The 15,512-nt window shown below is 40.8% G+C and overlaps 1 protein-coding gene across 1 annotated transcript in view; it reads right to left on the reverse strand.

Annotated features, from left to right (window-relative positions):
• The window catches only part of LOC125507145, a 20,994-nt gene extending 7,795 nt beyond the window's left edge, over window positions 1-13,199 (reverse strand). Inside the window, exons 1-17 of the mRNA XM_048671823.1 lie at window positions 12,821-13,199; window positions 11,413-11,794; window positions 10,812-10,928; window positions 10,564-10,646; window positions 9,444-9,590; window positions 9,204-9,352; window positions 8,992-9,122; window positions 8,777-8,899; window positions 6,744-6,817; window positions 5,332-5,916; window positions 5,059-5,170; window positions 4,832-4,969; window positions 3,177-3,473; window positions 2,821-3,091; window positions 1,576-2,735; window positions 1,095-1,494; window positions 17-1,010 (exon numbers count right to left, since the gene is read on the reverse strand). Coding sequence (XP_048527780.1) covers window positions 17-1,010; window positions 1,095-1,494; window positions 1,576-2,735; window positions 2,821-3,091; window positions 3,177-3,473; window positions 4,832-4,969; window positions 5,059-5,170; window positions 5,332-5,916; window positions 6,744-6,817; window positions 8,777-8,899; window positions 8,992-9,122; window positions 9,204-9,352; window positions 9,444-9,590; window positions 10,564-10,646; window positions 10,812-10,928; window positions 11,413-11,794; window positions 12,821-12,957 — 5,300 coding nt within the window. The 5' untranslated portion in view covers window positions 12,958-13,199. The remainder of the gene's footprint in view (window positions 1-16; window positions 1,011-1,094; window positions 1,495-1,575; window positions 2,736-2,820; window positions 3,092-3,176; window positions 3,474-4,831; window positions 4,970-5,058; window positions 5,171-5,331; window positions 5,917-6,743; window positions 6,818-8,776; window positions 8,900-8,991; window positions 9,123-9,203; window positions 9,353-9,443; window positions 9,591-10,563; window positions 10,647-10,811; window positions 10,929-11,412; window positions 11,795-12,820) is intronic.
• Window positions 13,200-15,512: the final 2,313 nt, after the last annotated feature.

Genomic DNA, 15,512 nt, shown 5'->3' on the forward strand with positions numbered 1-15,512 from the left:
AAGCTTAGTGTTTAGCATATAATAAATATTAAATATAAAGCTAGCTTGATTTGAAAGAGGACAGTTAGTATTGAGAGTCTGAGACCCCACCTGCGCAGCTTCATCGATAACAACAACATCAAACAAAGCTTGCTCAGAGAAATTCCCGTATTTCTTAGCTGAAGCAGTTTCCGAGCAAACTCCGTAAATATCACCTCCACACCCACTGAGCGTTGTCACAACAATCTCTGCTTCTCCGAGAATTGACTTCCTTACCTTGTGCTTAAGAGACTTGTTTTCATCAGCTATTTTCTTTTCACGTGCATGAGCAGTGGCAAGTTCTGAAGAAACTGCCCTTTTCTGTGTATATAAAATATTGAGCTTTGCACCAATTGCTTCATCAGAAACTTCATCCATCTCATCTTCATCGGGCACAGAAGATCCAGTTTCTGTCTTATCACCCTCCACTAGTTTTCGCCGTGACTCATAATATCTAATTCTGTCTACAACCTTCTCCAACCTAGCCCTAAGTGAACCAGAGGATCCGCCATCGGATGAAATTTTGGATTCATCATTAATCTTCAACTCGTCTGACAACCTTTGTTCAACAAGTGTGTCAATAAAGAAAGGGATTGAATTAGGATGAACTGTCTTTGCATTACCAACCCTCACTATATAAGGTCTATACAGCTTTCCTTCAGTATCATACAATCCTTTACTGAGTCTTGACACAAGTTCATCAACTGCCGCATTTGACTGCGCACATATTAGAGCCCTTCCTCTTGAAAGGATGCCTTTTGAAAGCCGTTCTGTCCTCGGGTTTTCTCTCTGGGAATCCTTTATCTGTTGTTTAGCCAGGGCTGCATCCTGCCAAGCTCTAGCTACTGCAGCAGTTTGACTAATCTTTGTTCTTGGCTTGGTAAATTCAGCACTAGCCAGGGATTCATTTCTTGGTAAATTGTAAGAGTTGTCGGCATGTAAAGAAAGCAATGCACTCACGATCGCAACAATAGTTTTTGTTTTACCTGTACCTGCAGGAAACACAAGCATAAAAGATTACCTTTTCTGGTGGCTGGACTTACTAAAAATTGTGAATAGGGATCAAAACGACAAACCTGGAGGGCCCTGAATAAGAGACAGATCACATTTTGTTTTCGAGCTTGCTGACCCAATGGCAATACTAACAGCTTGGAGCTGGCTGTCATTGTATGAAGACTTCAATACTTTCCGCAGAGGGCGTGCAAGTTTATCAAGATACACTTTAAAAGATTCATGATTGGTTGCAGTACATGAAACAGGATTCAGGATTACTGGAAGCACTGGGATGTCATTTAATGATGAGAGAGCACTGAATTCTCGGAGTTGAGGAGTCATGCTCAAAACCCGATTCAAGAACCATTTACTTCTTTCAACAAGAAGCCGTTTCACTTTATTTAAACGTGGAATCTCATTCGAGAGGTAGAACTTTATTACAATAATTAAAGCCTTATTTTTGTCACTCTCACGCCGATCCACCTAGAGAACAGTAAATACGTTAGGAAAGACATACAGAATTAGGTTATTAAAACATTGAACTTTTGTGCGCAACAGTAATACCTTTCCAAGCACATGGACTTGCTGTCCAGAGCTTTTCAGTGGATCCTTGGTAAGCAGTATTAGATCATTCTCTATACACCCTTTAGATTTGACACACACTGTGTTCTCAGCACGCCCACGAACAACAAGAAACTCATCAACTCTTTCAACTGAGAGTATAGATATAGAGCCGCACATCATATCTTCAGGAGGGGTTTCAACATAAGCATTCTGCAACTGAGCTTTGAACTCTTCTATAACAAGTGGCTGGAAGATCTCAATGTATTGAGCTTGTGAATCAAAGCAGACAGGAATTTGTTTTAAAGCAGGTTTCTTTACTGTCTCGGAAGAAGATAGCCCAACAATAGCAAAGTAATCCATTTCCAATATATTCTTAAACCAACTGTCCAGCTTAGGAGGACTAAAACGTCGGAAACTGGTATCCGGTCTGCCAGAAGACTGTCTCCTTTCAGAAGGCAACTGAAGTTGAACTATTTGCCTTTTAGGAATTAATATGGCAGACTTTGTTACACGAATTTGTGGTCTTCTGTAATTATCAAGTGCATGCTCTAAGGGATCATCTTCATCATCAGATATATCTCTGAAAATTGACTTAAATTTGCATACATCCGATGACAAATTTGGACGGGATGGTTGAGTAGTGGCGCTAACAGATGATTTAACCTTGTTTGGTAAATGGGAAGTACTATTTTTATTGGCTGGAACACTTGGCATTTTTGTTCCACCTAATCCTTTTGAGGCAGCACGTGTGCCTCTACTCTCCGTCGATACAGGTCTTGAAGAGGCACTAATATCACTATGTGTCTGCTGTTTTAAGGACACATGTTTATCTTCAACTGGCATTGTTTGTACAGAGGGATTTTTTAACAGATCTGAAGCAGTAAATCCGTCATTCTCCTTCACTGAAGACAAAACCTCCTCACCAATGACATCATCTGTAGGCAAATTTTCTTCACTGTCTGAAAGAAGAATTATGTGTTCGGTGTCTGACGCGTGAGAGGGCTTCATGGTCTCAAGATTGTCCCGACCAGTATGCCTCTCCTGATCTGTGTGCCTAATCAGAGAAGGGATGGTTTCAACTGATTTTGTGGGCACCTTCTTGAACACCGCAAGATTAAGATTAGAAATTCTCCCTTTAAGTGCATCCATATCAATTACATCTGAAAGGAAGATAAAAGTAATTACCAAACATTTGGTGAAACTTCTAAAAGTCCAGAATTCAATTTAAAAACATGAAGTTCTAACCGTGTGAAATGGTATCACCAAGATCTTCAATGGAGCGTTGAATGGTGTCACCATGTGAACCCTTTAATATTTTAAATAAAGATAGCATGCACTGTTTCCAGTGTCTGCTGATCACAAGCAGAGATGATTTCCCCCAGTTAATCAAGTGAAAAAGCCATGTCATATCACTAGGGTCTGGAACCATTGTCGTCATACTGAATGGCTCAGCACAATATGAGTTGACTCTGTTGTAGACTAGGGGAAGCAACTCAAGCACTCGAACACATGATATCTGAAACAAAACTGAAGATATGAAGAGGCAACAAAAAAGGATACACCTACTGATGTTATAAGATATTACGGCCGTACATATGTACCTGACATTGTTTGGTATTTATTAGCTCGTCTCCCTTTATCAGGCACGCGGAAATTAAAGGCCAGAGAGTTGCTGAAAGCAAAGTGCTGAACTTCTCCCAGGAAATAATATCTACAGCATGTTCTGGTGGGGTAATTGGTACATTTGAAAATGGTTGACGCAAGAAACCACCTTCAGAAGGTTTTGTTGGCTGTGGAATTGAAGGCTGTTGAGCAATGTCCTCCTTGACTAATTTGCATATGACAAAAAACAAGTGATGAAGACTATGAAAATCTGCCAAAAGTGACTGCCTTTCCACCTGGAATTCCAAAGAAGGAATTATCATGATTATTTTCAGCTTCAACAGAAAACACCGACAGAATGGGGTAAAAAGCAAGGGATAAGTTAGCATGTTCCCTCAATCCCCAAAACTGAACAATGCTATATTCCTTCATAACTTGGAAACAATCAAGACACTTTGAAACATTAAGTAAATCTTAGCATGTGGTTCAAGTCAAGGTTCGGTTTCCTGCCACAGCATTAACCGGTGCCCTACACTTCTCAAACACGCACACAAATTGTGTCATTTTGTATTAGAAGAAAATGTCAAGATGATGCCAGATTTCTTATACCGGACTTCAAATGTTTTATACCATGCATCCAGTCTTAAAGTTAATTTAAAATTCATATATGAACCTTTATATTTCAAAACTCAAATAGTCTGGAACTGTCCACAACTCCACATCCCCTCCCTCTTCCTCTTTTTAGAACATATATGTGATACCCTCATTATTTTGTCCAGCAAGAAATGCTCACCATGTTCTGCAAACAAGTATAAGAGATACTAGAATACAGGTTAAGGAATGTATTGCTGCGCGGCATTTAGTTCCACAACCACACTCGGTTCAAAAAAAAAAGTTCCACAACCACACCATGTCATCTATTTGTTGTGTCGCAAGACTTTGTTCTTGTTGATGGTTGCGATTTGGATGTTTGCATCCGAAGTTGGCTGTTGTTTTGACTTTTCACAACCATGACAAGTTGGAACACAAAAACTAGTTGCCAGTTTGAGTTTTCAGAGAGATCTGTATCAGCATCTAATGACATCTGTTCCTGAATGACTTAATCATTCTATTCAAGTTAGCAATGTTATGTGGGCCAGCCCATCAAAATGGAGTATTGTGCCTTAAATTAGGGTCCTAGTTGATTAAGCAAGTTTGATAGCAAAGAGTTGAATCAGTTTAGAGATGGTATTAGAGTTTGAAGACTTACCAGCTTGACGATCAAGTCTAGTCTACTATATAAAGGGAACGACCCCTCTCAATAAAGCAGAGAAGAATATTGTCGTTTACTTCTATCTACTTTACAGTAATTAGGGAGTAATTAGGGCTACTCAGCAGTAGATCCTACCAGCAAGATCTGTGTACAGATATTTCGAGTTGTTTACAAGGTTTTTTAGATCATATGCAGTTATGCGCTGGTTTATAGTCGATAATCACATAACTACTGCCTGGTAACTCATACGGAGTACTACTCAATTCAACTTTGGAATTTGATCCATTGCTACAGAAGCCAGAACCAGCTTGGAAGCAACCAGGTGAAATATGAAACCTCAGTTTATGCTCCAATTACAAACTAGTTCCAATGACTAAAAAATAATATACAGTCAAACATTACCAGCTGCACTGCATATCTTAGACCCACGAAAACAGCAGACAGTGAAGATGCACTTGAGCACAGAAATTGAAGCCCAGGAGTCAAACCCCGTGCTTGGGATACATGTTCCATGACAGCCCTCCCTGCTTGCCGCACATTCTGCATCAAGTACACTACTGAGTAATACACTACTGCTAAATACTTATATGTACCAGGGATAGTATGGAAGACAATGGTAATGCTCTTACATCATTGGGATCAACTAGTGCCAAAATCAAGCTTTCCGCCATCATTGGTTCCCATGTCCATTGCTTTTGAAGCCCACATTGCTCAATTTGCATGATGACACGGATTGCAAATCTAAAAGATATTAATATCATGTAAGTATGATATACCAGGGAAATTTAGGGCTTAAGGTTTACAATCAGTAAAAGATATGACATGGCAAGATCTTGATATAATTCAGGAACACAAACTCAGATCACAAGGGATGAAACAGCGGTCAACAAAATGGAGCCAACCTTTTAAATATTCTCAATAACAGGGTACCAAATTTTGACACCTTGAGAGTATTGATGCAATCCTTCCCACCTCCACCATCATCAGCACCATTTGGAACTTGCCATGAAAATGTTGACGAGACTTCTCCAGCATGTGACGATAACCAATCATTTACAGGCACTGACAAGTCCATAGCTAACCCAGGCTCCAAAATAGAAATATGAGATAGAGCCCAAAACACTGCTTTCGAAAAAGCCATAGGCAGTTTAGAGGGTTCCAACTGAACCATTACCAGATACCATAACAAAGGGACACATGTCCAATCCTTGCATCCCCTAAATGTCAACTTGTTCAGAGCTCTGAAATCACTCCAACAGCTGTACTCCTTTTCCGCGGTATCATCGGCAAAAGGCAATTCATCCTCGTCCTCGACAAACATGACAGAGTTGCTTGAATCACCCTTTGTGGCAGACTCATACTTCAGTTTAAAGGAAATCAAGGCAGAAGCATCAGAAACTATGAGAATATTGATGAGATCAAACGCAGGTTGACGCAGAGAACTATGCAAGGATGTATCATTTAACGAGAATATCAAAGATGGTCCCCTGTTTCACAAAATCAAGGTCAGTGGATGCCAGGCGACAAACAGAAAGACTAAGCTGGCCTTAAAATAGGTATAAAGAGTGGAATGCCAGAAACAGTGTGCTAGAAATAAGTTAGTGATCTTCTCAAATTTAATCAGGGAGCAATGACATTGGGGAAATGCATGTATCAAACAGCAATTTTTAAACAGTAAGTAAAAAACTAAGGCTCTGCATTCTGCTAATATGTTAAAACGTCATGTCCAACAGTTTGTTATGTCTAAGGCTAATTAGAGAAGACATTTAACATACTTGAATAACATTTTTCAGATTGGTAGGAATTGCCAGCATGATTGCTGTCTACAACTATTAGTTAATAATCCCTCGATGCGTATTGTTGGCAGCAGTACGCTCACCATCAGGCAACATAGCTTGTTGGGTCTGGCAGGAACATTTCAGATAAGTTTTGGGTATGGATGGTTTGACAATTGAGACAAATAGTAGTGATCTTTTAGAACATGTAGTAAAACTGCTTTTAGTCCGTAACAAGTACCAATGTGTGGGCAATGTGCTATTTATTTGAGATTACACAGACCGCAGATGGAGAGATTTTAGAAGCTTGATTGTCATCAGTACGTGATATGTTGGAAACCAGGGCTAGCTATAATACAACAATATAATACTCGCACAGCAGAAACATAATCAACAGCACAAGAATTCTACGAACCACCGGTGTATGGCATAAAAAGGCTTCAACGAACTATTAGATTGTGTCACACCCTCTACACTCACAATAAGTGACCTAATAGATTGTGTCAAAGTCTCAAAGATAAGTACTGTTTGGTCATTACCACATATGGGCACATTCCGAGGCTGGGCAAGGAGGGTTCATTGTGTAGCCTCTTTGCACAATAAGAAGAGCAATCTGGAAGGAAATAGGTAAAAGGTATCAATAGCATCAGGTAATCATCATATATAATATATGCACTACCAGTAACCAAAATTACGTCCAATCAATAAAGTTTGAACTGTTAAGAAATGCATTTGCTAGCTAGATCTATATCATTCCGTGCGGCTATTGATCATACTGTTCATACTATAAGGGTAATATTACACCAAACAATGTAGCAGCATGGCATCACCATTTCTTAGAATCCCACAAGTATGTGAGCAGCTGTAAATGCATAGCATAAAAGCTTTGTGCCTATTCTGACATGAATCTACATTGTTTCTATTATGATTTCATCAGACATGCCACTTTCAAAATTAATGGTCTAGGCACTGAAAACAGGACTTTCTTGCATATTGGAATGTATAGCTGGTATATAAAACATTTCAAATTTGGTGCATAAATTTGTATGAATATATCATGCAAAAGAAGGTTAGTTTTATTATGGAATTTCCAGAAACAGACAGTTCATGTACACAATATCTATACAATGTAATCTCACCAAAGCACAACTAAGAAGCACTACATCAATACAATAAACAGTTAACTAGCCAACATAGGTGGCATAGCCTGCACATATTTGAAAAGGACTTGAATGACGCACAAGAAATTGTAGAGCTAGTCTTTTTGAGGGAAAAACTGTAGAGAAGGCCCCGGTAGTGTAATGTAAAGCACTCACACATCCTAAGGTTTAAGTTTGACCGAGAACTGGACCAACATAATGTGAATTATGCAACACAAAGGTGATATCATCAGAACATGCTTCGGAATATAAGTCTAATAATATGATTTGTGCCGCATAAGACATAACCCACATTTCATCGGTGTGATTCTCCGTGAAACTTGAATCCTAGACGTGTGTGTGCCTCATATTTTTGAAATAGAGGGGGGTGATATTATAAAAAGAAGACTATATATACAAGGCAAAGGGGATGTGGAGGAAGTGACGAGCAAGGCTGGGACTGAACTATGAAACAGCAGAAGAATCAGTAAAGCCCTTGAGGAGGGTCGTAGACCCCCTTGACTATAAGAGATTGAATACGAAACTCTTTTCTGGCAGGTGCGACAAAGATATAACACTAGGGGGAATATTGTCAGAGATGCACTCCTTTGCTTCCAAATACGCAAGAGGCTCATCAAGGAACCTAGTTCCATGGAAACAAGAGTTTCCATGTCTACTAAGCACATTTCGTAGATCATTACTCGGTCCCCACTAAATGCCAATCTGATTCCAGCAATTGTAGAACTACTCGAAATGGTTCATAGCTACTCCCTCCGTTCTAAAATAGATGACCCAACTTTGTACTAAAGTTAGTACAAAGTTGAGTCATCTATTTTTGAACGGAGGGAGTAGTATTCTAAGAAAACATGTCTTAACTGGTTCATGTGGACTAGACGAATAGTCATTTCTATGATGGATGGATAGTGGTTACTGATCCCATAAAAAATAAAATAAAAGGCTCCAAAGACACTTCTATTGATCCTTTTGACCACCCACTTCATCACCAGATGCAGTGAATTCCATGATACCACACTCGGCAGAGTTACAAATATGATCGACTGTAAAAGTATTGAGGTAGATCATACTTCATTTGTTCCAAAATCACTCACTCGTTTAGGTCTTTCAAAATACAACAGTCCACCACACGACGTTGGTGTGAAATATATTCTCGGCCATCAATCAAACACAGTTCGTCTAATGTGCTAATGTTGTTGCTCCTTTATTGCCTCCCCTTTATCTAGCCGTTAGTTATATTATTTGCAGATTAGAACTATAATTTTAAACCCAGAGCGATATTCAAATAGTCCAAAGTCTCAAACAAGCTATTGATAGAAAGAAAAATAATGAGGCAATACAAGAACATAAGTTTCTGCGAGCATTTGCAGTGAATTTTTAAGAACTAAAGAAGTAAAGAGCCATCAAAAGAAGTTAACCTTAGTAGCATTTTTTCTCATCAGTGCACTGAAATTACTACTCCGAGTTACTTGATGAAGAAGAAAATACAAAATATTCCTCCGTTGCTTCTCATGTTCGCCATCTTGTAGAGCTTCAAGGGACTGCATAATGCACAAAGGAATTAACTTATCATAATTCATCAAGATGTGGAAGATAAGAGAGTCACTTCATAACGAAAGAGCAACAGACATGCCTGAAGAAACGGGATGAAAAGATCGAATATTTCTTTGTGACTTTTCTCATCTCGAGTGTGAAAACACTGACCCAATAATGTGTTCCGAATAACACTAGGTGATAGCGTTGTTCTCAACCAAAGTTTGCAGCCTAAAACAAAGGTGTGTAGTTATGCAAAGGTGCAGGCTTAGCATACTCATAGGCCATCAGGAACTCAATAACTACACTTACCAAGCATTTCAAATGATGCTTTGAGGCAACTAACAGCACATGATAAATCGAATCCGTCATCACTGACATGGTTAAGTACAATATTCAGGAAGATAGGGTATTTCTCCAAGATTCCATCTTCAAAAGCAGGTGCCTCGAGAAATCCAAGGCTGCAGACATACTCAATATATTAACAGACGCAATATCTATTATATATGAAAACATAACTAGTCATGCAATTCATGTGTTAAACTTACATACAGTGATTTAAATCCAAGCCAAACATCAGCCCTTTGGAGCTGCACCCTGGGCCTTGAAAATTCTGGAGTAGATGGAAGAACTTCAGCATCCAGGAAATTGATGTACTTTTGCAGTAAGGGTTGCAGCGGTTCCAGGTCAACCGCTTTCCTGCAAATGATTGATAAAGCAATTACAGACAGTATATGTTATTATTTATTAAAATTAGACAGTGTTATGCCAAACCCAAAATGCTTATCCTGAAAGGATAGTTTTAGCACTTGATCAAAGTCAACTACTCATGTTGATTTAAACAGGTGAGATTTCACCAAATTTAAGACTCTTTATTAGATTAATAGAATTAATGTTCTAGGCTGTTGAAGGTTGTGTAAAAGACAAGAAAGTCATACAGAAAAGTATGCTTTTGAAGGAAATATAACCAGATAGGAAAGAAGCACTTCGATATTGGAGAATAGAAGAGAACCCAAAATCAAATGATATCATCTAATACTTCCTCCGTTCCCAATATAGTTTGTATATCAGCATTAATAATACCGAATAAATACAATATAAAAATATGTTTCATGGTCTATCTAATGATACATCTATACGCACTATATTTTGGAACGGAGGGAGTACATTATATTTGTGAATTTGGTCTTGGCAACATGTCCTGAAAGAAAAATTGGTAGCACTACCACCTATCTTAATTATTGTGAGGCGCTAAAAATAACCAATACATGAAAGGAGATTAGTTTCCTTAACCTTAGTTTTTGTTGTTAGCCCGTTACCTACCCAGCACTGTCTAATATAGAAATTCAATTTTAAACAGTACAGAGAAGATATGTACAAAATGCACTTTCCACAAGATACTCACCTTAATAAGAACAATACATAGATTTGGCATGTTGTCATATTTCATTTAGGGCTGGTACCTCTCAAGGGCTTGAGAAGTACAGACTAACATGGATTTCAAGACTGCAAGTGTAAGGTTTATTAACAACTATGACCAAACCAAAAACAGGATCATCAACAACATGCTTGATAGCTCCGGGCACAGTTTATTACTTTTGCCTAGTTAAAGCCTACATTGCACAACAACTTCCGTGAATCAAAACGAACATGAAAATGACAGGTACGTCACCTTAATTTACCCATGGATCGGGATAAGCGAAGACCAATAGCCCGAGCTTTACCACTTTTGAAGAAAAGTAATGCGTAAACACCCTACATTGTAAGTTTAACCATATGGTGTGAGAAACTATATTTTAAGCAATAAGCAAAAAAAATTGGTGACGAGCAGAATATTGGACTACTTGATTGTTTGAAACGACTGAGTGAGACATTACTTGTAGTGTTATGAGCATACATCAATGGAAAGAAGCAACTTACAGGATATTGCTGATTAGTTGAAAGGCTCACTTCATATGATTCATCAATTGTTTCAATGAACTTCTGGAACTGATTAGCCAGTGATTGGTCATCTAATAGAACAGGATACATCAAAACCTGTAATAAATAGATTAAAACAGCACTTTATCATGATCACCATGAAACTTAAGACTGAAAACTTTGTGACTGTTTACACAAAGAGATATGATAAATCATATACTGATTTTGACCACTTTGCATATCAAAAATCTGCTAATTTGGTAAGTACAGAACTTTCCAAAAAAACTGCACATCGGTGCATAAAAACAGCCCTCTGTATGGCATGCGCTGAGCATTTCATGTAAGGCTCTTTTGATGCGCGTCTTACATATCTCAAAAGCAATTAGGGAGAAAAACAATGCCGAATAAATACTAGCGTGGGTAGATATTCTCCAATAGTGCTGTCACTGGTGTATGGTTACAAAGGCATACTTCATGCTGATATTTGTCAGAAAAATAAGACTGGCAATGGAAGTTTATAGATATGTTTCACAGGGCAATCGGTACTGTTAATGTTGCATAAGAGGAGGGTGGGGGGGAGTACAACATAAATGGAACATACTTCGAACATTATGCAAACAACTTCTGCACCATGACAGGAAGGGTCATATTCCTTAAGCTGAATCATTGCATTTATCTTTTCTAGGTGCTTCGTAACCCTCTCTTCATCAAGATGCCGTAATACTTTCTGGAGGGGGTCAATACTACCTGACCGACATTCAGTATCAAAAGATTCCTGTGCCTGGTGGTGTTCACACACACACTGTGTACAAATGCCCAGTTCTTGAGAAATCCGTGACCATATTGTTCTAACGAGTGAGTTTTCCTGCTCATCAAAGTAACCATGGAACATTTCTAAAAAAGGTCCCATAATATCAGCATATCCACACCAAATATGCTCTTCTTTTGGCAAACTTTCTAGAAAATCAAAACAATGTGAAAACCTGCAGGTGATTCAAAAAATCAAGTTAGGTTTTGTTAGGATCATCAGAGAAATTATCAATTTTATAAAGAGTACCATCAACTAGCTACTAAAATAGATGAGAAACTCTCGACTCCAAAAACAAGGCACATTGCAGGGAAAAGAACAAATTCACCCATTTCCATTATTTTTGGTGTTCCAATGCAAGTCAGTTCCCAGTATAGACCAAATACCAAAACTTTAACCAAAGTAACATGACACAATTTCTTCACAACTGCATAAACTCAAGCCTCTACCACTACTGGCTAGATATTATTTTCTTAATGTACAAAAAAGTAGCAACGGTAGTTTTGTTTTCCTGGAAACACCATTAGAGGAGTACATAAAGAACTCATGGTACGTGGGATGGAGTTGACAAGTTGAATCTAGATCCTTGAATTTGGTATCCAAGAGGTGGTCTATTTTTGGAGTATTCTATCAGTTGATGGCCAGCTATAACATTTCGAATTTCAAATTAATCTCCCTACTACAAGAAATTCTGTAGTCAAACCCAACAAGTCTACATTGTAATCATTCAGTTTTGCATATCAGAAGCGCATGTACAATATATCATTTGGACTCCAAACTTGGTGCCCACAGGACCACTTTTGTGTGCATTGTAAATATGCTGAACAATGTGATTTCCAAACTCTAAAGTTCACAATCCCTATCAACCCAGAATAGTAACTGTAGACTTCCAGAAGCACGAATTCCACGGTATCAATGCTCCTATTCGCGTTGTCAATAAACTCCAAAGTCTGCAGGAGTTCTCACCCCACATCATAGGCGCATAGCTAGCTCTATCTGTGTTACCTATTCCAACCGAGAACCGACCAAACAAATTCAGAGGCTCGCCCTTATGCAGCTAAGCTGCCTAATCCCCATCAGCGCAAGCATTACTACTGCATTGCTCGTCCCAACCGGGCGGTACCCTAAACCTGGGCCGCGACCACTAAACCCGCGGGATTCATTCGTGAAGCGGGGAGCGACTAGGGGCGGAGGGCCGTACCACTGCTCCTTGGCCTGGTTGAGGCGGCGGCGGCGATGGTTGGCCGCGGAAGGGTCGCCGCGGTCGTCGTACGCCTCCTCGTCCTCCTGGATCCCGCGCCACTGGTCGAGCAGCAGGCCCCGCCGCGCCGCCCCCATCGCCGCGTGCGGCGGCGGGACGGCCGGGGGTCTCTTCGTAGGGTTCCGGTGGTGGTGGTGGCGGCGATGCCGCGCGCGCGAGACACGAGACGGAAACGGCGTGGTGGGCTTCGAAGCCGAAATGCGATTAAAAGGAAAAGAAAATCGATTTGTCAGGTGCAGATTTCCTGGAGTTTTCGGTGCTCCGAATTGGGGAATTTTACGTCAGGAGGCGCTGCCGCGCAGGGTCACCCGTGGGGAAATCCCTTGTTGCACTATTACGGCAAACGGCAGCCGCGTCCCGTATGATTGCCCAGCATCTACAACCAAGTTAATTTGCATGCAACTATCACGCTTCAGCATGTCGTAACGAATTAATACTAATAGTCATATTTTTTACAAATCAGTATCAACTCTCAGCCTAAGTGTTACAAAATGATTTGATAGCCGTATAAGCACGTATTGACTGTGTATCTGACTGATCGGCCCCACCTGTCAAGTGACACGCTGGCCAACCCGCGCGCGCTGCTCCGCTGTGTAGGACGAAGCCGGCTCGGTCGTTAACTGGCTGGGCCGGGTCAAACCGAGCCACCCGCCGCACCCTCTCCCTCTGTTCGCCGCCTCGCCCTCGTCTCTCCCATTCGTCACCGCTCGCCGTGCAGTCCGCAACCACCGCCACCACGCTATGGTGTTTGAGGATGAGAGCAGCGACGACTCCAACCTGCAGTACATCAACTCCTCCGACGACGGCATGTAGTACCAGGTCAGTGGTTGAGCTAGGGTTGGGATTAGGGTTTCTGATTTGGCGTTTTTGGTTTATTTTGCTCCTGTAGATTCCTGTTAGCATTGAAGACCAAGACTACATAGACATCGAGATGGCACCCAGGATCTTTGCGTGGAGCATCGGCTGCCAGCTGAGCGTCATGTAACCTTTGAAGGATTTGAGACGGGTAGGAGGTTTCTAGTTTGTGCTCAACCTGTAAGAATTATGCACATATTTTGTTCTTTGTAAAATTGGTAGTAACTTCTGTACGCATTTGCTTAGTCATTTAGTGTAGCCTCTGGTTAGTCATGTAGTAGTACTGATGATGATCATTGTTTAATCATTTAGTAGTATTGATGCTCACTTGAACAGGTTGTGTAGGCATGTGCTAATGTTTTTTTCTGTGTAGTTAAATAGGCTACTAGATGTTACTATTATATTTGGCCAGGAGCATAGTTAGCAGTGGAGATGCTCATTGTCTAGTCGTTTAGTAGTATTGATGCTCATTGGAGTAGTTAAATTGTGTTTGGAAATGTTGCATGGAAAACAAAAAAAATACGCACACGCAAGATCTATCTATGAAGATGCATAACAACAAGAGGGAAGAATGTGTCTACATACCCTCGTAGACCGTAAGCGGAAGCGTTTGGTAACGTGGTTGATGTAGTCGAACTTCTTCGCGCTTCAACCGATCAAGTACCGAACGTAAGACACCTCCGCGTTCAGCACACGTTCAGCTCGATGACGTCCTCCGCCTTCTTGATCCAGCAAGACGGTGAGATAGTGGATGAGTTTCGGCAGCACGACAGCGTGTTGACGGTGATGGTGAAGCTATCTCCGCAGGACTTCATCTAAGCACTATCAAAAAAACCGAAGGTGTAAACGGTGGAGGGGGCGCCGCACACAGCAAAAACAATGGTGTGTTGTGCTAGGCGCCCCCTCCCTCATGTATATAGGTGGGAGGGAGAGGGAAGAGGCCAAGGGGCGCCCCAAGTAGGTCTGAATTCTACTTGGGCTCCTACCCTAGGTTGCCCCCCTTCCTTCTTTTCGCACCAAGGGGGAGGAAGGAGGAGGTGGCGCCCCCCTTCCTTTCTCCCACAAGGAGGAAAGGCAAGAGGAGGTGGAGCCCCCTCCCCCTTTCCTTCTTCTAGGGCTAGCGGCTAGGGAGGGGCGTGCGAGCCCCTCCATGGGTTGTTGGATGCCGTGGTGGAAAAGCTCCCGTTTCAACTTTGCTTCTTGTAAGCTTCGGTATAAATAGCTCACTTGCGGGATCTAGTGTGTGCCTCTTCTTGGCCCATTAGGCCCATAGACCACCTGGGGCCTCCCGGAATCCCTTCCAGTGATCCGATGACTACCCGGTGCACTCCGAAACTATTCCGGTGTCCGAATACAATCGTCCTATATATCAATCTTTATATCTCGACCATTTCGAGACTCCTCGTCATAGCCGTGATCTCATCCGGGACTTTGAACAACATTCGGTCACCAAATTATATAACACTATATCGTCAATGAACGTTGAGCTGCAGACCCTACGGGTTTGAGAACTATGTAGACATGACAAAACAAATTTAAAAATAAATTAGTACTATGTCATCTTAAATCCAATGAAATGCGTATAAGATATCAGTGAAGAACAAAACCAAAAAAGAAACTAATATGCCATTTGCTATATTTTTTTGGAATTTTCAACCCCTTTTGATATTACTTTTAACAGACACTGACCATACTCTTTGGCCAGGCCGGAATGCATCCCTCCTCGTCTTGAAAGATTTGCAGCCAAGTAAGTCGGAGAAAACAAATATGCCTAGCT

This window comes from Triticum urartu, chromosome 5, assembly GCF_003073215.2.
Source record: "Triticum urartu cultivar G1812 chromosome 5, Tu2.1, whole genome shotgun sequence".
NCBI classification, from domain to species: domain Eukaryota; kingdom Viridiplantae; phylum Streptophyta; class Magnoliopsida; order Poales; family Poaceae; genus Triticum; species Triticum urartu.